Source organism: Podarcis erhardii (assembly GCF_964252035.2).
Source record: "Podarcis erhardii genome assembly, chromosome: 1".
Lineage (NCBI taxonomy): Eukaryota > Metazoa > Chordata > Lepidosauria > Squamata > Lacertidae > Podarcis > Podarcis erhardii.
In genome coordinates this window covers 112,277,111-112,300,396 of record NC_138497.1, presented here as the reverse complement: position 1 = coordinate 112,300,396, position 23,286 = coordinate 112,277,111, and the positions used below count along the sequence as shown (strand labels likewise).

Below are 23,286 nucleotides of genomic sequence, written 5' to 3'. Positions count from 1 at the left end.
CCTTGGCATTCATTAGCCAGGTGGAATTATGTTCTTTATTACTACTTAACCCAGCAGTTTTGGTATAATACGGCCTGCCTAGGATGTGGGAGTTCTGGGAAACTTTGTGTGTGTGTGTGGGGGGGGGATTCCACTGCTCTAAGTAGCTTGAGATCTGATACAGTATATTCAATCTATGTTGAGTAAATTAAAACAAAAATGCTGACATATTTCAATTTTCCAGTAATTTTCAGAAGTAGTTGAACCTGAAATAGTTGACCAAGGAAAATCAGCAAATCACTTGGGCGGCAATCCTATACATTCACCTGGCAGTAATTACCACACAAACTCATGGGAACTTACTTTTGAATAGACTTGCATAGGGTCGCTTTGGATTGCACTGCTAATGTGGCTTAATTCTGTTTTCATTGGAATGCAACTCTGCTAAGAGAAGAAAAACAAGCCAACTTGGCTTCTTGGTTTTAAACCAGAATCTCCAGTTTGCACATGATGAAAAACCAAGAATCTGAGAAACAAAGGAAATTCTACTGAAGGTCTTCTCCTGGTTGCGTAAGAGACGAAAATGTGTGAACTACAAGCCTTACTCGGGACTCCTTCTTGCACATGCACTTAGCACTAAACCATGGTTTAGCATTACTTGAGGTCCCGCCCATACCTTTCTAGTTAATTTTAGGAAATGCCAGTTTTCCAAAGGAAAACATGGGTGCAGGAAATTTTCCAGCTGACAGTGCTGCCTGTGAGATTTCGTTTCTTGGAAGTAAGAAGGTTGGATATTTTCAGAAATATCCCTGAAAGGCAAATGCCCTCACAGACATTAGCATAGTTTCAACCCTACACAGTTTCTGCTCGGTGAGAATAGTCTTACACTTCATTAAGTACACACTTCTTAGATGCTTTGATTGCAAATTTATGCCTCAAATTGGCTTTTACTAGGTGGGAGAGAATTGTGCTAGCTTATATTGAATCTCTCTTCCCTGCCTCCCCCCTTTAGCACTTTCCCTTTTAATGTGCTTTGGTTTGACTATTTCATTGCCAAGATGCAAAATAAACCCATACAAATTCCTATTTAAACATCCTTCAAACACCCCCCCCCCCCCGCGCGGAGCTCTTATTTAATCTCACAAGAAAAGGGGAAATAGGAATGTATGGTTTTAGCAAAGCAAGGGGAGAATGTCCAGGTTCTCCTTTTTGACTGCAGTTTGTTCTGAGATGTCTAGCATCAGAAATGTGTGCAGTGCAAATGTCAAAATGATGTGATTAATTCTAAGACTGTTGTCAACTCTCCACTGCGGTTTATTCATCCCTCGCCTGGGGTGTTTTTGGTTCAGTTGTGTGCAATGTGGTTCGTAATCAAAGGTGGGGCAGGTGACATGCTCATTTACATTGAGAGGACATAACACCTTCAGTGTGAGCTGGCAAGAGAGCTCTTTACTCCTCTAACAAGGATCTGGAAAATGTAAAAGTTAGAATAATAAGCTGAGGGGAGGGGAGACCTTTGCTTTAATTCTCTTCTTCGGAATTCTTTATATAGATATAAATTAAATTTGGTGTGTTTGTTTGGGAATCAATGCAGTTTTACATTAGAAGTTGAACATAAGCTCCCTGCCCCTTCAGTTTAAAGGATAACCCAAGAAAAGATGCATTAGAATGGAACAGTAAGTGACAGGTTTGATCTGTGGGAAGAAGCCTTGACCTTATGAACTTGCTGATCACTTTCCATGATTAGGGAATTCCAATCCCGTTTTAGCAGTAAACCATTGTATGCTGTTCTGCCCAAGTTCAACCGTGGTTTGCCATCCAGGATTGCAGATCTACCATGGTTTTTAGCAAACCATTGTTTACCAGGTTCAGATAGAATAGTAACAGTATTGTTTGCTGCTAAACCAGGATTTCATAGTTTCTCACTGAAAGCAAGGTGAAGACGAGGAAGGAGCTCATAAATCCCATGCTCCTTGGGGCTCACTGTTGTAATGCTAAAAATGGTATGTGTGTGTATATGTAGATATATGTGTGTGTGTATGTATGTATAAATATGTGTTATGTATGTGTATGTATCTATATCTATATCTATCTTTATATCTTCTATCTATATAGCTGTCTATCTATCTATCTATCTATCTATCTATCTATCATCTACCTATCTATCTACTATCTAGCTCCCCTCATATTATAACACAATAGTTGGGAGTTTTCTTTAACTCTGTATTTTTAGAAAGCTAAACAGCCAAGGAATTGACAGGTAGTGAGGACAAAACAGGGCAGGTGAGAACTGCCTGTGCTTCCTTGAGGTCTTCACAGGGACACCGCAGGATTAAAAATGAAATAAGTAAAACTAAGTAGATCTGTTGTATTGCAGCTGTGGGGCCTGAGGCTGCATCAGTAGCTCGCTATAAGGCCACCTAGTGGGTTTATGGCCGAGATTACTTAAATCAGGAGCTCCAAGCTTTCTCACCCATAGCTGCTCTGCTACAGCAGCTCTTGCCAGTTTGCTTCAGTTGTTATTGCATAATACCAGTTGTTTAGCTAAAACGTAGTTGGAGTCCATTCTTGGAAGATTAAAGTTGTTATTCAAAGGAAGCCCCTCCTGGCCATTTAATTCAGTAAATGGATTCTGAGGCCTAGCAGCTTTTGTCTTCCTTTAGCCTGGTGCGCACTAAGCATCATCTCAGTTTACAGCCCCCCTCCCCCGCCCACCAAATTCTCTCGGTCTCTTTGGATCATTGCTCAGCTTGACTTGTTCGCGATTGGCAGTTGTTTGCGTTGCTTTGAAACAATTAGCAGAATGGTGAATTCCTAGGTCTGTGTGCTCTTGTGAGAAATGAATACCCGGTTTCCAGCCATGCTTCTTAGACATTTATAGGCACTGACAGCAGCAGATTTCATTGTGGCAGGCCTTGCGCTGTGGCTGAGAGGAAAAGTTAAGGAATTAATGTGAAAATTATATCCTATCCTATCCTGTCGCAATCCTCTTTCACCGAATTGGTTGAGCAGCGTAATTTGCTCAGTACCTTTTGTTAAAACCCAAGTTTTCTTCCATGGCAGAAGAATAAATCTCTTCTCATTTTACAGTGGCTTGGATAACAAAATTGCTCGGTTACTCTGGTGTTAGACCAGCATAGGTTGCCAGGTTAGAAAACCACATCCCCCTCCTTTAAAAAAAGAAGAAAGCTGCAGGGTATTTATTATAAAGAGAGTCATTTTTGTTCTACATCTGCAAAGATCATTAACTTTCACAAACATTTTCTGCTAGCCTGGATCCTTTTCCTGTCCCCTCCTATATAATGGTGGTTTTCAAAATACGTTTTGGTGAATGGCAAGCTCCTCCTTTTGGAACAAGTCAAAATGTGTGAGGGTAGGAATGCAAACATTAAGCTACAATCAGGTCTCTGGTACTTTAAATTGGCTGTATAATTGCAATCTAGGCTCTGCTAACACTCTATGTAGGTTGACCAGGTAGATGGGGCTGACATGGTAAAGTCTCTGTGTATCTGAAGAAGTGTGCATGCACACGAAAGATCATACCTAGAACTAACTTAGTTGGTCTTTAAGGTGCTACTGGAAGGAATTTTTTTATTTTGGTTTAACTATGGCAGACCAACACGGCTACCTATCTGTCTCTGTGCGATGACATCTTAACTCGTGTGTGTATGTGTCCTGTCCAATTCTTTGAATTATTTCTCTGATAGAGAAAGCCGAACTGTGACAAACAGTTTGCAAGATAGAAAGCACCTTTAGTTGCCTCGTACTCTTTTTTTTCATAGAATTCTGATCTAGCTGAATTTTGGATGCTCTTTCCACCCTATTAATATTAAATCAGCCTCAGTTCTCTTGTGGGGGAAGGTAGCCAGCTGATGCAGGTAAATGAGAAGCCGTTTGTGTGCCTCTTTCGCAGCGCCGTTGTATCCTTTTACATCTGGAGAGTATCTTCTGCAAATGCCTCGGGGATTGCACATTCTCTCTGCCAATGGATCATATGTTCTCCTGTCAATGCTACCTTCAGTTAGCCGGAAAGGAATACAGGGAGCGACTGCAGAAGTTGTCTGCAAAATAGGAACACGGTGGTGTGTGGCTGGTTTTAAAAGTCCGTGCCTACTTCCTCGTCAAGCAAAGTAGCACCAGACATTTTTGCTGATGGGTGGCGCTGTGGGTTAAACCACAGAGCCTAGGACTTGCTGATCAGAAGGTCAGCAGTTTGAATCCCCGCGACAGGGTGAGCTCCCGTTGCTCGGTCCCTGCTCCTGCCAACCTAGCAGTTCGAAAGCCTGTCAAAGTGCAAGTAGATAAATAGGTACCGCTCCGGCGGGAAAGTAAACGGCGTTTCCGTGCACTGCTCTGGTTCGCCAGAAGCGGCTTAGTCATGCCGGCCACATGACCCGGAAGCTGTATGCCGGCTTCCTTCGCCAATAAAGCGAGATGAGTGCCGCAACCCCAGAGTCAGCCACGACTGGACCTAATGGTTAAGGGTCCCTTTACCTTTACCTTTAAGGTGGTTAAAGTACATCCTGGTACCGATTGCAGTACATCTTAACCCTGAAAGGTAGCAAGTTAACTTGTGTGTTCCTTGAACATGGGTAGTGTTGACGGTCAGTCCTTATTCCCCTCAGAGAGTTACAATTCCCAGAGTTCCCTGTAAAGAGGGATTGATTGTTAAACCACTTTGGGAATAATGGCAGCACACGTAACAAACCACAGCACCCAAAATTATTTGGAGGAAGCCATGACTGTTTAAAGAATGTACCGTATTTTTCTGTGTATAACACGCCCCTGTGTATAAGACTCCTCCTATTTTGGGGGACTCAAAATTAAGAAAATGGGAGGAGATTGCCCCCATGTATAAGACTACCCCCCTTTTTAACATCATTTTTTAGTCTTATACACGGAAAAGTACGGTATGTTGCTGCTTTAAATGTCCAGTTTAGTTGCAGCCTAGATGGAGAGCTGCTGGAACCCAGAGGTGATGATTTCACATAATCCCTGGTGTTTTCTGTTGGAGTTCATTGACACCTTCAGCTTTCAGCAGTGAAATGTAGAGGGCTAAAGTGATGTGCAAGCATGCATGACGCAGCTTGGGGGACTAAGTGCAGTGAGTGCGTATTTGTATCTGAAAGTTCATGTTTCGTGTTCTAGAGAAAGAATCTGAGAAGAAGATAAATTGGCCTTACTATTACTTTGAAGCAAAAAGTTTGTGTAACCAGTTCAACTTGACAGCTGACACCTCAATAGCCTTAAGGACCAAGTTATAGGTTACAAATAAAACACTTATATAAAGTGTGTGTGTGTGTGTTTCTGTGTGTGTGTGTGTGTAAAATAGAAATGTGAGCTGCTCATGAGAATTTGACTGTAGGAACCAGTGGTTGGTGGGGAAAGTTGAAGGTTCCCCCCTCCCCCAACTGGTTACTCCAGCAAAATTTACAGTTCCTATTAATTTAAAAAAAAAACAAAAAACTTTGAAAGTTATAAGTGCGTCACTTGTGACAATCTAGTTTTAGAAGATTATGTGTTTGCCTCTTCAAAAAAATAATTAAAAAAATTCTCCCATCACTTGTTAAAATGATGCATATTGGCAAAGAGATTAACTTCTGTTGTGCTCAAAACTTTCCCAGGTCTCTTCCTCCTTCTGACTTTAGCTCTTGGAAACGTTCTCAAAATAAACTCTCTGAGCTCTCCAAGTGGACAGGAGCAACTTCTACTGGCACATTTTAAGGAGATGAGCAAAACCCACCTTGAAAAAGCTGGGAAAGGCTCATGGTTTCTCTTTTCTCCCCAAATAACCTCTCCTTCACACTAAATGGACTGAGTCATCATCACATTCATATTTTTTTTACACTATACCTCTGTTGCATTACTGGAGTTCTGCAAAGAAACGCTGCCTCTTAGTAGTAATACTCACGAGAGGGAAGCCTAATTTTGGCCCTGGCGGTGTAAACTTCACACTTGCCTTTCTACCATCCTGTTCTGATTTACAGGGGACAAGATGTCTGGTGCATAGATGATTTTCCTCTTTCAGACTGTCAGTGCAGTTACAGCCTCAGATCACTGTGATACATTAAAGGGCCTGTGTTTTTAAAGGCCTAAAACTCGAGTTATTAGAATTATGGTTTGCTCAGCCTCATACTTTTAAATGGCTAGGGCAGTTTTTGACACCAATTTGGGCCTCATGCTGAACGGTTTACCCCTTAAACTTTCCACCAGCCTTCCTTAAAACCCACTTCTTTGTAATTTTATTGTTGGTATGATTATGCGGCTGGATTAAAAACAACAACCCATTTTCCCCCCACTGCTACTACAGCCTATATTTCTCACTAGGTTTTGGGAGACAGGAATACTGGTTTTTGGGATTGCATTCTATGCTGTAAAGATCTAATGCTTAAGCTGGTTCAAGCTGTGTTAATAATGGTCATGTAGGGACCACCATTTCAAAAAAGAGAGAGGGAGGGAGGGAGCTGGCGAGTTCTCCTAGTTTTGGGTCGTCTTGGTAATCTGCATCATTTTAGTTAGTGGCAAGGAAGTTTTTTTTTAGCACATGGTGGATTCTAATGTCGAAAACTAAAAAAGGTTTGTGTGTGTGTGTCCACTTGTTTGAAGGGTAAGCCAAGAACAAAGGATAGTCTTGCTGATTGCTAGGCTGAAATTGTATAGACATGTTCTCTTCCAGGAACTTCCGTGTGAAGTGAGACTTAAATGACAGAGGCTTATGAGGCTTTCTTAACAATAACCTATTGTGGGCTATTGTTTGTATAATGATCCAATGAGTTGCCGTTTCTGATGGTGTGCCAGGGGCAATTCCTTTGTACCTTGCAAGGTGGAATATGTAGTAGTTCGGTCTTTTGCGGCACCTGCATGATTGCTCCCCTCCCCAGCTCTCCATTCCTAAGTTCAGCAGCTTAGAGTATGGTATTCCTCGGGCAAGTATATCATCTGTGTTCTACACCAGTGGAGCTGCTCATAAAAATAAAATTAGGGGGTGTGTGTGCATATCGGCACACTCACCACATGCCACTTAGAATTTTCCCATCTCTTAAAGCCATCTTCTAGGGAATGGATTTCCTCTTTTCCCTGTGACAAGCCATTTCACTCCTCCATGCCTCCTTCCCAGCAAGAGTGCAGGTATGTTCCTCACTTTTGCAACTTTTAATCTATCCTCCCCGTTGGTGTTCTGAGACCATTGTGGAACTGCTGGTTCTGGGAACTGGCTCAGCGGGCCCTTTAGCTCAGTTGGTAGAACATGAGACTCTTAAACTCAGGGCTGTGGGTTCAAACCCCCCATTGGGAAGAAGATTCATGCATCGCATCAGGTTGGAGTAGATCCCCCTTGTAGTACCTTCCAGTTGTTCGATTCAAAGGTTCTTCGGCCTTTTGAAGCATCAGCCTAGCCTTGCAGGATGTTGCTGAAACCAATATGCTGAGACAAGTCTTCTGTTATTTTCTTCTCGTAAAGTTTTGTGGTTTCCTTCCCCTTCCCACACACTGCTCGTAAGTTTATGCAGTTTGCTCCTTACTTACACACATCATAGTAAATGTACAAGAAAAAACGTGTTAAGTAAGGAGGAGATACCAGAGACCAGGCTGGTGGCCACTTCCTTGTCTGATTTCCAGTAGTCCCTCTTTCTACCCCCCACTCCAAGTCTTTCTCCCCTAATTTTAGTTGTTGCTCAAAAGCCACAAGTCTATGCCACATGGATGTAAGTATGCAGTAGTACAAAGTGAGCATTTCATACAAGGCAAAAATTAGTCAAGTAATGAAGAGTTGGGACAATGCTTAAAAACATTAAGACCAACAACAACAAGATAATGTATTAGTAGCAGGCAGCAGTCTAGGGAGGTGGTTAGACCCTACAGGAGGATAAGGAGATTGCAGTGGTGCTGAATGAATTCTTTGCATCTGTCTTCACAGCAAAATATATAGGGCAGATCCCAGTGCCCGAACTAAACTTTTCAGGAGGTGAGTCTGGGGAACTCAGGATTTGTGAATGGATAAGCTGTGAGAATATCTTTATATTGCCATTGGTGTAGAAGCTCATACCTAGAAAGAACATTAAGTGGAACAATAAATAGCAGTGAATCTTAAGAACTAAGGGTGAATAAAGAGAACCAATTTGCCACATGATTAAACTGTCACAATTAATTTATTAAACGCGTTCTGAAGCCCCCTAATATAGGCAGCCACGGCTGTTACTGTTTCCACAAGCTGTTTAGTGAAGATATTCTATTTCTCCATGCATTGCTTCCATGTTTTGGCACCACTTCCCGATTCTTTGTCTCTGGAGCTAAACTGGCTCATTGCTGCCTTCTAATAGTACGGCAACTTGCACTGAAAGTGAAGTTTGTAAAGTACAACTGTATTAGTTTAAAATATTTAACATCCTGACGAAGTAGTTGTATGTGTGTGCATTTGGGTTGTTATTTATAAAACTACAGGAGAAAACCATGCCATGTACTGGTTTTGTGCCTTCGTCTGCTTTGATCGCCAGTGGCAAGTTTGCAACAAGTGGACAATGTGCTGTACCCTTCAGAAGCTTTAGCTGGCGTGGTTGGCTTTGTACCACCAAAATGCCAAGCCAAGATCCTCCACTGTTCTGAGTATTATATTAATGAACAAGAAGAAGAGTTTGGATTTGATATCCCGCTTTATCACTACCCAAAGGAGTCTCAAAGCGGCTAACATTCTCCTTTCCCTTCCTCCCCCACAACAAACACTCCGTGAGGTGAGTGGGGCTGAGAGACTTCAGAGAAGTGTGACTAGCCCAAGGTCACCCAGCAGCTGCATGTGGAGGAGCGAGGAAGTGAACCTGGTTCACCAGATTACAAGTCTACTGCTCTTAACCACACCACACTGGCTCTTGAATGAAGATTAGAAGAACAAGGCAAGGAAACTTGTGTGCTCTTGGGTTGCTACTTTGTCTGATTATGTACTGCAGGAAGAATTACTATATTGGGATAAACCAATGTTCATTTATTTCATTTAGGGATATTGATGTTTCAGATGAGGTCAGTATTGCCTCCACCCGTACCCAGTAGAACAGAGCTTTCCAAACTGTGCGTCGCAACACGTTAATGTGTTGGCCGTAGTGTGTAGGTATGTTGTATGAACGCTTCCTGTACCCCTCCTGGGGGCTGGAAAAGGGTTAGTTTAACCTCCGGTTTGCTAGTAAAACTGAATTACTGAGCCGCAAAATGATGCATGTCTAAAAATTGTGTCACCAGCATGAAAAGTTTGGCAAACTCTGCTGTAGAACCCAAATCCCTCTGAGTTATACTAGTAGTAACTCTGCTTCAACGCAGCCAGTATTTCATTCCTGCCCTTGACATTGTTGCTTCCATTCCTTCCTGCATGTGCCCCTTTTAAGGATTAATGCCTAACCCATAATCCATTGTTTAGGAAAAAGGAAGAAAACAAGAGGACAGGGAATGAAATCCATTTGTGTTGCCAGGCAAGGAAGATCTCTCTCCTATGAAGGCAAGGCAGCAGTAACTATTGATGCAAGTTTCCCCAGTAAAACAAAAGTGCAAGGGAATCGCCACCACTGCATCATCAAGAGTCAGGAAGGGATGTTCATAAGCAATAGGTCTGGCAGTGTTTTGCCTAAATTTGGTAGCCTCAGTGAGACCTGCACATGGTGGTTCACAGAGTTGCAAACTTACACGTGGTCCTGGTCCATTTGCAATTTGAGCCGCTCCAGTGATAGCTGTGCCCCTCTACCCTTTGATTTGGGGGTGTGCTCTTATTTCGTGAGTACAGTTGTACCTTGGTCGTTCCAGAAGTCCATTTGACAACCAAGGCTCGGCTTCCAGTTGGCTGCAGGAATTTCCTGCACGCAATCGGAAGCTGCGGAAGCCTGTTGGACGTTTGGGTTCCAAAGAACATTCGCAAACCGGAACACTCACTTCCCGGTTTGTGGTGTTCAGGAGCCAAAAAGTCCGAGTGCCAAGGCATTCGGGATCCAAGGCACGACTGTATATCGCCCTGCCGAGATCATTATTTTTGTGGGTCTTCTTCCTTGCCTGTTATATGTTTGTCCCCTAAGAGGACCAAGTGTTGCCAGCAGGATGATCCTGGTGTCTTAACGCTTCCAAATATAAAATGCTAGCATCATAAATATTTTATTGCGAATATGAACATAAGAAGAGCCCTGCTGGATCAGTGACCCATCTAGTCCAGCAACCTGTTTTCACAGCAACCAATTAGATACCTATGGGATGTCTGCAAGCAGGAGCTGAGTGCGGCCACACTCTCCTCACCTGTGGCTTTGGGCAAGTGGCATTCAGGAGCATACTTTCTCCAACAGTGGAGCCTTTGCTCCAGCAGTTTAATTTACATTGAAGTAAATTAATACCAGCGGGACGCCGGCAGTTAGGAGTTAGCACTGGGATCTACAAGGTATTCATAGCTGGGTGCCGGCAGTAAATTTTCTCCAGTATGCGAGTGGGGTGCACTCTTGAGTGTGTTTGCCCATTTGCACTTTAATGGGTTTTTAAAAAAGAAAGAAAACAAAAAAGATCACAGGGTGAAAAAGGGTACAGCCCACTGGAGTGTGTATCAAAGCACTTGTTGCTACGTTGTGGTGTCGGTTTTTGTCTGTGTATCTTGGTAATATAATTGAGTGGATATGCTGAGCTATAGGCTTTGTCTTCAAAGCGTGGCAGGGTGAAAATTGCATACAAAACATCCTACTTCTAAATAACTAAGCAAACATCAATTAACACAGAGACAATAACTTCCAGTCATGAGGTATTGTGTCAGTTCTGTTGTCCGATGGGAGGGAAGAGCACCCTATTATTCTGGATTAGGCACGTAACTGAATTCCCATTGTAAAGCTGCGTAACAAAAGGCTCTTTATGCACATGTTGTGTTAGTTTAGGGCATGCCAGTTTTGCTGGCAGAATGAAACCTAGTGTTTGAGAAGGCCAATTGGGGTATCTCACAAGTGTGGTCTGTTCACTGAATTTGTAAAATGCAAAATACTGTAATGTATTTTTTAAAAATAAAAAAGGGGATCTCAGAGGAAACGTCAAGTGCTGATTCGTGAACCAAGCAAAGGTTACGTATAGGAGTAACAAGAGTTGTATGCCACTTTCAAAACTTTGCTTCTTCACAGAAGATACTCAAGTGTTTGCGAAGTATTCCTGTTTTGCAAATTATTAGCTCGTCTCAAAGGAATCAACTCATCTTGAACCTGCCGTAGAGGATGCTTGCTTCCATGATGGATTTAACCAAGGAGCGCACTGTTCTGCTAGCTTTGGGTCCTGAATTTTTAGCTCCATCCAAAATACCACTTGGCAACCTTTGCACAAGCCTTCCATATTTCTGCACTCAGGCCACCTTCTTACGCAATGTCTAGGGTTTAAAAGAGTCCATGTTCCCATCGGCCCTTTAGCATCTATTAAATAAACAAAAGAGCTCTTTTGCCTAATTGTCACCTCAGATGGTCCCAAATCTGAAACGTTTTTCCGTCAAGGTCGGCTTTTTTCCCTAAGCTTTTTGTCTGCCATCAGTTGGGTAGGTAGGGGTGTCACTGAAACCACTGGCAAGAGAGTCCACCGTATCTAATCAGACAAGCAGAAGTTGTGTAACTTGAAACTGAGCCCTCTTTTTTTTAGGTTCACCAAACCCTCTTTCCACAGAGCGGCTGGAAAGCTACGGGAGTTTAAAGCTTACCCAGCCAAGCTTGATCAGCGTGAACATTTTTCAGCTGAAGTGTGTTAACACACTCTCTTAGAAATTATTTTCAGATGTCTATTATTGTCACTGTGGTGCTTTAAAGAATACTCTGTTGACATCAGTGTAGTGTCCATTTTCAGCTCGTAAAGGTTCTGAGTTACCACCTCCAACGCCTTAAAAAGTTGGAGGCAGGGTGGATAAAAATCAATGATTTCTTTTTTAAAAAAGCAGATTTTATACAAATTTAAAATGGATTTTTAAAATAAAATGCTTTTGAAGGAAAAATCTTTCTAAAGATAGTTTTCTATTTAAGTTACATTATAGTCCAAAGGCTATTCATCAGGAAATAAGGATTTGTTTTAAGTTTTTCATGTGTGCTAAAACTCAGTCTAAGTTTTGTTTTTTAAAAAAATGTTTTAACCACATTAGTCAACAAACATGGATGCGTATGCTATAATGTTATTGTTTTAGTTAAATAATTTGTTTAAATTGTTATTAAGGAAATGATTATTTTTCTCCTTCCAATAAAGTACAGCAGAAAAGTTGTCCAAATATAAACAGTTAATTTATTAAACCTCACAATAATTTCATAATTGTCTGTCCATGTATTTCTAAATAATATAACCAAATCGGTAATTTTTGATATAACTGTATTATTCCAAAAATAAAAACCTTCATCCCGCAAGAATACCAGCAAGAATGAATCTTTCTGTGAAAAAGATGATTTAAATCAAGTCTTACTGACTAGTGATTTAAATTGTGATTTAAATCAAATCCACCCTGTTTGGTGGTGCACAGATCATAGAGGCAGCTGGTATATAAGGAGAACACCAGGAATAATAATATTTTTTTTACATTCCCATCTGTCTGGGTTTCTTCTGGGAAGTCTTCCTCCTTGTGTATCTATTATTTGCTACACTTGCTCTAGAGTTCTTAGATCCCAGCCTGACCATAACTCTGGGAAGACCTCATCTGAGGGAGGCAGCTCTGCTGAGGCCCCCAGAACCACTAGGGACCCGTGAAGAGCCTTTAGCTGCCATCGCACAGCCTGAGTTTCCCAGCCCCAAAGACGCATTCCTTGACTCCTCTTAAGACCCTACACACCTGGCTTGATCCCCTCCCTTTTGCTTCCCGGTTCAGATCCAGTGGAGGCTTTGCTCACCTGGCTTCCAGAGAGGGCTTGGGCACCAGGTGTCTACTTTGGAGGAGGGAGAAGCCAGGGAAGGCCCCAGGTGTGCCCAGGGATCTAACAGATAACCAGGAAGGAGGAGCAGCCTGAGCGGATGAAAACCTTCCATCTTGGCTGGCTCTTTGTTGGGGTAACAGCTCCCCATTGGGCTCCCTTCGGCAGCTTTTGCTTTGTTTCCTAGTACTTGACACTGTACAAGAGTCTGCAGGCAGTGTCCCTTGTGACTGCATTGCAAGTGATGGGAAGGAGGACATGGTTGGCAAGATACTCTCATTGAGGATGAACCCGAGAAGCTCCTCTGGAACCTCTTTTGCAACCCACAGTTTGAAATTTGCTGCAGCAATAGGTAACTCTGAACCTCGTTTCTTCTATCTCTCCCAGGTAGTGGTGCTACAGCTGTGGTCCAAGCGGCGCTATGCAAACCCAGGCAAGAACGCGTAGCAATAAAAAGGATCAACTTGGAAAAATGCCAGACCAGTATGGATGAACTGCTTGTAAGTTAAACTGAGTTGAAGGACATGTATACATGTACATACTAGACTCCCTAACGTTTGAATGATGTTCATGAAAATCTAATATTTTTATAACAATGAAAAACTCTTAAAGTTGCTGCCCACCCAGAATCTTTAATCAGGTAATGGAACCAATGGCCAGTTGGCATGTTTCATTTCTCTCTTTTTATAATTCAAGAAAGGCCATAGTCTGAAAATTCATATTTGGGTTCAAACATTTATTCAACTTGAGGGCTATAGCTTTCTGGCCCCCTTCCCGAATAATATTTGTGCACATAGGGAGATGTCCTGTGTTAGTTATATTCAGAGTAGACCTAACTGAAATGAATGAATTTAAGTAAAGTTCATCACTTTCAGTGGGTCTACTCTAAGTATGACTAACATGGCAATCACCCATATAATCTTAGTCAAGGGTAGTCAGCGTGTTGCCTTCCAGATGTTTTTGGATATCTAGCATGGCCAAAGAACAGGGATGATGGGCGTTTTGGTCCAGCAACTTCTGGAGGGCATGATGTTGGCTATCCCTGATCTGAGCCATATTTTCCCACTCTGAAAGCTGCAAGTATGAGTTGCTAGTTTTTAAAAGATGGCCATTCTGCAACATAACTTAAATTCCCTAGCTCTACAAAATAATGCCTCTCTTGGGTTTGAATAGCTGGAACATATTTTATAGAACATTTTTGTTTCCTTGCCAAAATATTATACTTGCATTTTGCATTACTTATAGAAAGAAATTCAAGCCATGAGTCAATGCAACCATCCCAACATAGTTACATATTATACGTCTTTTGTGGTCAAGGATGAGCTCTGGTTGGTTATGAAACTGCTAAGTGGAGGTAAGTCTCTGTATTTTATCTAAATTGATGCAGTGAGATATTGAGATTAACTTTAGCTAATCAAATCTGTGATCGTGAGCACCTAAATTAGTGTTTCCCAAACTTGGGTCTCCAGCTGTTTCTGGATTACAATCCTCATCATACCTAGCTAGCAAAACCAGCAGTCGGGGATGATGGGAATTGTAGTCCAAAAACCAGCTAGAGACCCAAGTTTGGAAATCACTGACCTAAATAGTGTGTTGAATTTCTTAATTTTTTCTGTCCCCCCACCCCACTTCAAGGCTGCTTTTATAGTAGCATAGCTCATTATCTAAAAATATTTAATAAATCCACAACAATACTAACAATTTGGTATGTGTGGTGTAAATTTTTAAAGCTGTGCAAATAGTTTTCTTTAGAAATAGGCTGCATGTTGCTACACTGACCTGTAAGAGGGTGGGTGGGTGTATGAGAGAGAGAGGGGGAGAGAGAGTTTTTTTCATTTGTGAAAAGCAACACATTTTGGGGTAATTTTGGGGAACAAGTCCTGAGAAAATGAGGCAGAAGTGTTCCCTGCTCCAGAGTGAAGGCAGTGCTAAAGCCCTTATTCATGTCATAATCTCCTACTCAGTATATCATTTGGCTCAGATCACTCCCCAGGAAGAGAGAGGGCCCTAGTTTTTAAGGGTTGTGGTGGCATATGCCCATGTTTGTGTTCGGAACTGGAGAAAAAGCATTTGGCCCACCTGAAAGCACAACCTCTATACCAAAAATGTTAATGGGGTGACATTCAGCAAAGCTCTACTTGTTGGAGGTCTTTGTATGTATGTCAAGGTTGAGTTGAAAACGAAATGCTAAAGTATACATCATTAAGCTTGAATTGCAAGATGACTTCCTAAAAAGAACATTTCTCTTTTTATTCCATTATATGTATACATATGACAATCTAGGCTCCATGCTGGACATCATAAAGTATGTGGTCAACAGAGGAGAGCACAAGAGTGGCGTCCTTGAAGAATCAATAATAGCAACAATTCTTAAAGAGGTTTTGGAAGGCTTAGATTATCTACACAGGAACGGACAGATTCACAGGTAAAAAAAGCTAATGCACCGTGTGTATTAGTACAATTTCTCTTCCGTGATTTTCTAAAACGGCATTTACCTACCCCTTAATTGTTAGCATTTCTAAGCGGTATGTGTAAAAACAAACTATATAGAGAATAAAACAATAAAAAAATTGCCATGAAACAAGACGAACAAAAAACACTAACCTGAAATGCAAGCTGGAGTAAGAAAGTCTTTGTCATATACGTGAAGTCCAGCCAGAAGGGTGTCTGTCGAACCACTTGTTTCAGACCACAACACTGAATTGTGCCTCCTCCTTCTTGATTGGTGCCCAGAATTTGATGCTGAGAGGAACAGAGAAGGAAGAAAAACATGTGTGGCTGGGAGTACTGATGCTTCCTGGTTTCCACTTCGATTCTCTTCCTATGTCACCTTATCTAAAGAAATTACAGTGGTGCCTCGCAAGACGAAAAGAATCCGTTCCGCGATTCTCTTCGTCTAGCGGTTTTTTCGTCTTGCGAAGCAAGCCCATTGACGGCTTAGCGGATTAGCGCTATTAGCGGCTTAGCGGCTTTTAGCGGCTTAGCAGATAAGCAGATAAGCGGCTTAGCGGCTTAGAAAAAGGGGGAAAAAGAAAAAAACCCCGCAGGAACTCGCAAGACATTTTCGTCTTGCGAAGCAAGCCCATAGGAAATTCATTTTGCGAAGCACCTCCAAAACGGAAAACCCTTTCGTCTAGCGGGTTTTCCGTCTTGCGAGGCATTCGTCTTGCGGGGCACCACTGTAAATGGGATGGTTGTTGGTGGAATCTTCAATCTGCTCCAACCCTTTATTTGCTATACTAGAATGGGAGCAGTTTGAAGGGCATAGCAAGTTGAGATGTGGGGGGAACTTTATATCCCGTGATCCGCAGCACTGCAGACACTTCCAGCTCGGCATGTGATTTAAAAGATAAGCTTTCAAGTGCGTGGAATAATACCCGTTTTTTGCAATCTCGTTTTAAAAGTGGCAATTTCAGTATTAACGAGAAGATTATATAATCACTGTGTTTTGAGTAGCTTTTAATTTATCCTGTGGCATGTTTCTCAACAAAAAAAATTCCGTCGAGTGTGATCATATTCTCATTTACTTGAACTGAAATGACTCCTATTCATCCATTTTTATAGGGATTTAAAAGCTGGTAATATTCTTCTGGGGGAAGATGGCTCGGTACAAATAGCAGGTAATAATCATGATCATCAAAGCTTCAAAATGTGTATGGAGAATCTGAAATGTGCCAAGAGACCCAATTGAAGTTTTAACCTTTTTAAAATGTTACCAGGTTGAAGAGCCCTGGTGTTCATTGATGACGAGCCATACGCTGAAGCACCCACTGTGCGCTTGTGAGGTTTAATCCTTGCAAGGCGTGAAGCTAATGTCAGAGCATTGGTTAAGAGCGGGAGCTGGCGAGTTCTCAGTTCAAATGTCAACCCTCACAGGACCTTACTTAGAAAGCCTTAGGCAAGCTGTTGCTACGTATTCCTTCTGCAAAACTTTATTTTTAAGATACAGTGGTACCTCGGGTTAAGAACCTAATTCGTTCCGGAGGTCCGTTCTTAACCTGAAACTGTTCTTAACCCGAAGCACCACTTTAGCTAATGGGGCCTCCCGCTTCCACCGCACAATTTCTGTTCTCATCCTAAAGCAAAGTTCTTAACCAGAGGTAATATTTCTGGGTTAGCGGAGTCTGTAACCTGAAGCGTATGTAACCTGAAGCGTATGTAACCCGAGGTACCACTGTACAAACAGAGAGGTGATGGATAGAAAAGGGAGACCTGGGTGGAAGACGGGTCAGAGTGGGTTTTCCTCAGGATGTGAGGCTGAGGACGAGGGAAGCTTCTTCAGGTGAGAGCAGAGATGACACACTTCTTTGCATGTGGATTGAAGATTAAGGTATAATATTATGATTATTATTAGTGTTATCCTCAATGTTTGTTATTTCTCTGCTTCTTTTCTTCCCTTTCTTTTCTAGTTCTTTTCTCTTTCCTTTCCTTTTAAAATTTTATTTGTTCTAGGTATTATTTCACTGTATTGTGAAAACTTTAATAAAATCTTTTGGGGGGAGGAACCAAACAATAGTGGGTAGTATTGACAGTTTATTTTTAAAAAAATTACCGATATATCATAGTAAAGTGATTTTTTTATGTACAAAATACTATGTAAACAGAAGGATGTCCCTTAAAAAAACACTATGGTCTATTGTTTTAACAAGTGCGGGGGGAGGATGAAAACCTTTTCCTTGGCCTTTTATCAAAATAGCAAGGAGACATAAATTGACAAGGCTGGAAATTTTAATTTTGTACCTCTTCTGTAGTTACTTGATGAAAGATTTTCATGAAGCTAATTCATTGTGGTCACTGATCCATCTCATGACCAGTGTTCCACAGTAAGGACAGTTTTGTATACTTTAAGCTTACATCTTGGCACAGCGCTTAGGTCTTAACAGTTGCACTAACACAGTTACGTGACTTTTAAGAAAACAAAAAAACATGCTCTTCATGTATTTGCATAGTTTTACTTTGCTAGACAGGCAGAGTTGTAAAGAGCTTTTGGCAAGCTGCTGAAACCCCACCTCCAGAACAATGGAAATCTTGTTGCTAGCATTTTGACCCCAGGCGCTGGGCCTTCAGCAGGTGTTGATCAACAACTTAGGGCCTTTCCCCCCATATCCATTGGTATTGGTATGGTTTCTGGGCAATGTACAGTTGTACCTTGGATTCCAAACTCCCTGGAACTCAGACGTTTTGGCTCCCAAAAGCCGCAAACCTGGGAAGTGAGAATGGACTTCCGGAACAGATTCCATTCAACTTCCGAGGTACGACTGTATCGATACATTGCCCAAGACTGGTTTGAGGGTCAGAACTCGATGGCGCCTTCACCCAGCGGTATATCATGAGTGAAACCACTTCCGAGCCCCTCCAACACCAGTACCTGGAGTGCCGAGGGAAACCCAATTTACAGTTGGGCTCTGGCAGCGACGGTTTCACTCACAATATACTGCCAGGTGAAGGTGCCATCATGCTTTGGCCTCAAACCGCAGAGGGAGGAACCAGCTACATTGGTGAGGTACTGGGGTCGATGCTGCTTGTTCCTGCCTCGGCTGCCCATACCTCAGGGGAGCAGTTTAACAAATTATTATTATTATTATTATTATTATTATTATTATTATTATTATTATTTATTATTATTATTAATTCCCCGCCCATCTGGCTGGGCTTCCCCAGCCACTGTGGGCGGCTTCAAACAAAATATAAAATAATAATAATAATAATAATAATAATAATAATAATAATAATAATTTTTTAAAAACACTAAAATACAATAACCTATTAAACATCAAAAGCTTCCCTAAACAGGGCTGCCTTCAGATGTCTTCTAAAAGTCTGGTAGTTGTTATTCTCTTTGACATCTGGTGGGAGGGCATTCCATAGGGCGGGTGCCACTACTGAGAAGGCCCTCTGCCTGGTTCCCTGTAACTTGGCTTCTCGCAGTGAGGGAACCACCAGAAGGCCCTCGGCGCTGGACTTCAACAAAGCCCTCTGCCTCTGGCTTGCATCACCCTGAGAGGCATTGGGGCTCGTTCAGCTGGGGGACAGGAGGCTTCCCCCCATCCCCAGTTAAGGGGGTTCAACAAAGCTCTGATGCTCCTCCAGACTGGGCGATGTATTTCTGCTTCTTCTTCCCACCTTAGGAGACATTGTGATATATCAGCATATCCCAGTATTTAGCTGCTGATATATCACAGTGTTGAAAACCAGGTATCGCCCAGCCCTAGTACTGTATTTTTCCAGATTTTTTCGGCGTGCTGTCTCATGACGTCGCTTTTATTTAGCAAGTACTCCAGAACAACGCACTCAGAAAACTGCTTTTCCTTCTACCATGAAAAATCTGACGTGAAAGATCCGTAACGGATCCTCAATGTTTTCATTTGTATGGCATGTATACAAACAACATCCTGGTTTCTGTGCGGAAGGGTTTGATGAGCGTGGTTTAGGAGATACCTTTTTCTTGCCGCTTCTCTCTGACTGGCGTGAGCTGTCAGTTTGCAAGATTAGTTCATAGGACAGAGATGGCAGATACAGAGACAGTGGTACTGAGTCAAAGTATTCTCCATGACAGCAGTCATTTGCCATAGCTCAGGCAGACATGTATTTCCCCTTTGGATCTCCTATATTCCCATGATACTAGATTTCCAGAATACTAGGCATTAAATCAGGCACCCCCAGACTCGGCCCTCCAGATGTTTTGGGACTACAGTTCCCATCATCCCTGACCACTGGTCCTGTTAGCTAGACATGATGGGAGTTGTAGTCCCAAAACATCTGGAGGGCCAAGTTTCGGGGTGCCTGCATTAAATAATAGTAATAAAGAGCTATCCACATGCTCTTAATTCTAACACCTACTGGCCGAAATAAAACAAAGTCTTTCCTTTTTCCATGTAACCCCCTATATTTTATTTCTTTTTCTATGTTCACAGACATTTGTGTGTGGTAATAACTGTATTAGTCAAGAACATGGGAGCCAACTCCTAGGGGCTGAGGTCCTTTCGCCCCCCCAAAAAAAACCCACGTTGATGGGCATTGCCATTCAGATGGGGTGTGTGTCGCATCCTGTGATTGATTATGTGGGGCTTAACTTGCCTGCCCAATTATTTTATTCAAGTTGGCACCCCGGCTCAGAATAATTCTGGGAACTTGTTTGTGGGGGTTATTGACACCTTACCAGCATTGGATAAGTGTTGGTGACAACCTCTTAAATTAATCTGTAATGACTTTATTGGCGAAAGAGATGTTTGCGGTGGTCTGCTTGTCTACCACAACACTCCATATCGTTTAATCAAGTCTTTGTTTTCCTCCCTCTTGAACTCTTGCTATTTAATATCAGGAGCACGAACAGAGGGCTTGTCTTTAGTAAAAAATCAGAATGCCACTACTTTAAGGTGCTGTAATTTTATTCCAGGGACCAGTGAATTTGAACTGGCTGCATAAGGAGGGGCAGAAGAAACAGATGCTGATAAAGGTTTCTCTGCGCTCAGGAAAAGCGAGCTGTTGTTGTTCCTTTGATCAATGTCTCACAAAGAGCATCTTGATCAAGTGGCTCTTTATTTTTCTGGAGGGTTGCATTTTTTTTCTTCCTTCATCGTATGCTAGAAAAACTCTTCTGCTCTCCTGCTGTTGTGGATATCTTTGGAGAAAACAAGGCAGTTCAGACAAAAAAAGGCAAGCATGTGGCTTTGAGGATGTGGTACATCCTTGAGCACAGAACTTTAAAAAACCCCTTCAAAATAAGAACTTTTCCCTCGTTGTGGGCTTCCCATAAACACCTGCCTAGCCATTATAGGAAATAGCCCTTGTCGTCCAGAATTCTTTGGTCTGTTCAAGCAGCAGGACTGCTTTTATTAATTGCCTCTTTATTTACACCCACACTTAGCATCTTAATCAGTTTCTCCCACAGCCCTCACATGACTGTTTAAAATTCTCCCTCTGATCTTGCAACTTCCAAAGTTACTTGAAGCAGAATATGAAATAACTGTGCAAGCAGCTCTCTGTTGAAACTTTGATGCATAGCTAAAAATAACACTCTTTAAATTCTCAATGGAGCGTGTGGAAAACTGACCCAGAATGCTGTTTTGGAAGCAATAGACCTCTTGTTCATGTCCATGGGTATTGCATGCCTTGATACATAAGGACAAATATTATTTAAAGGTATGATTCACGAGGGGGAGAGGCGTCTTATGACTTACTATGCAGTTTATAGAAGTGTTATTGTTACACCTACTGAGAAAACATTTAACTTCACAGCTTCATTTAAATAGGCGTTTCATATTTTATGTAGGAATCCAAGTGGAAATAGCATAGTTACCTCAGTATAAGCTAATCAAACACTAAAAGGGTTTCCTGTCTCTTCTATTCCTAGACTTTGGCGTTAGCGCATTTTTAGCCACAGGAGGAGACGTTACTCGGAACAAAGTAAGAAAGACATTTGTTGGTACTCCATGTTGGATGGCCCCTGAAGTCATGGAACAGGTACCTGTGTGATACACCATTCTCCTGGCCTTCCTCGAGTTCAGCATCTCAGCGCTAAACTAACCTGTCTGTCTTATGTTTTCATGCAATAGGTGAGAGGCTATGACTTCAAGGCTGATATTTGGAGCTTTGGAATAACAGCCATTGAATTAGCAACAGGAGCTGCGCCTTACCACAAATATCCTCCGATGAAAGTAAATACAGTTCTGAAAATAAGAATGAAGTCTAATTTTGTATAAAAAGTAGCATTGCATAGACAGCACTGTTGTGATTCCCCCCACCCCCCATTTTGTTCCCCACTAAAAGTATGAAGTGATGTTGCAAAGGGGTTTGTGTGCGCCATCTTGGAACTTTGATGGTGGGCTTACCAGATGAGACACCTAAGGGTGTTATCCTCCTCCTTCAATGTGACAAAAAATGTCCTCAGCAGTCCAGTGGTGTTCTCCTCTGTTTTGGTACAGATTGCCCAATGGAAACCATGCAGCACTATTCCCAGGAGCGTTCTTGGGAGCAACACTACATTGTGATGGACTGTTGTTCCCGTGAAGCCTTCTTTCCCAGTTTAGGAGGGAATGCGACTGGCATGCTAAGGGCAGCCTAGCTTCCTGTTTTGAAACAGCAGTGAAGCACTTTTTTCGTAATTAAAAAAAGAGAGAAACTCAAGCCAGGTCACCCAGATTTCTGAGAATATGCCAATCTCTCTCTCTCTCTCTCTCTCTCTCTCTCTCTCTCTCTCTCTCCCCCGCCTCCCACCTTATATGGAGTAGCACAGGCATCCCCAAACTCGGCCTGCCAGCTATTTTGGGACTACATTTCCCATCATCCCTGACCACTGGTCCTGTTAGCTAGGGATGATGGGAGTTGTAGTCCCAAAACAGCTAGAGGGCCGAGTTTGGGGGTGCCTGGAGTAAGCAAGTTGTCCCATGGAAGGAAAGCAGGATGTCATTCTGTGGTGAATTGTCAACACAGTTTTATGATACGATACAGTAAAATCCATAAAACCCAATTATTAAAACCAAATCAAAACAACAGGGTGGGTTAGGAACCGTGAGAAAAGTAGGCACCGGAGCTTTCTAGCTTGTTTTCTCTAAGGCGACTAACATAAGCTTCTTTCTGAAAAAGGATTGCCAGAATAACACGCAACAGTGGCCTGTGTTGAATCCCTTGTGTGCTTAAAAGAAATCTTGTCAAGCTACCAAGTAAAATACCAGCCCTTCCTGAGCAAATCCGAAAATGTGAAGGTTGAGATATGCATTGCAAGATTGGACGGCATTGCTAGTTATTGTTGCTTGGGGCTTGTATGAGTGCCAGGTGTACTGATGTGCCAACTTGATGTTTGTTTTGATTCAGGGGTCTGTTAAACATGCGTAAGTGCGTACACATGCACACACGCACTATCGCTAAGATGGCCAAAAAGGTCTGAGCAAACAGATCTGAACATTGAAAATGTCTTATAGTCAATGCATAGCAGCTTCCTCCTAGGCTGTTGACTTGCTGAAGTCCTTCTCCTTCCTTCTTCCTTCCCTGTATCCTTTCCCCAAAGGATGTGCCAACATTAGTGATGCCAACTGCACAGCCAGTGCTAATATTGTCCCCCCCCCCATTTTTTACTCTTTCGGTCCATGGGACTGACTGAGAATGACAAGCTTATATCAACTCGGCGCAAGCATCTTTAAGCTGTAGGTGTTTGCATGCATCTGTAAATGCTCATATGCGAATCTTTGTGGCCTTCTAATCATCCAGTTTTAATCAGAAATAAAATTTGCATATATGAAGTAATTTTTTGAGGAATTTAAAGTATTGAGTCATGTATGAATTATGTGTTAATTAAAATTATAATGTATAAGATATATATTAATATTGCTAGTTGTAGGAATTGGGAATCTGTTCTAGGTTTCTGCTTGAAGTATTGTTGGTAATTTATGCCGGGGGTGATGGACCATAGCCTAAAAAAGAAAGTGGACGACAGATACAACTTATG

At 42.1% G+C, this 23,286-nt stretch overlaps 1 protein-coding gene across 1 annotated transcript in view; it reads left to right on the top strand.

The window, feature by feature from the left end:
• Positions 1-23,286, top strand: part of STK39 (serine/threonine kinase 39) — a 105,476-nt gene that overhangs the window by 28,439 nt on the left and 53,751 nt on the right. The window contains 6 exon segments of the mRNA XM_081872183.1: positions 13,230-13,342; positions 14,088-14,196; positions 15,126-15,267; positions 16,407-16,462; positions 21,196-21,305; positions 21,398-21,499. Coding sequence (XP_081728309.1) covers positions 13,230-13,342; positions 14,088-14,196; positions 15,126-15,267; positions 16,407-16,462; positions 21,196-21,305; positions 21,398-21,499 — 632 coding nt within the window.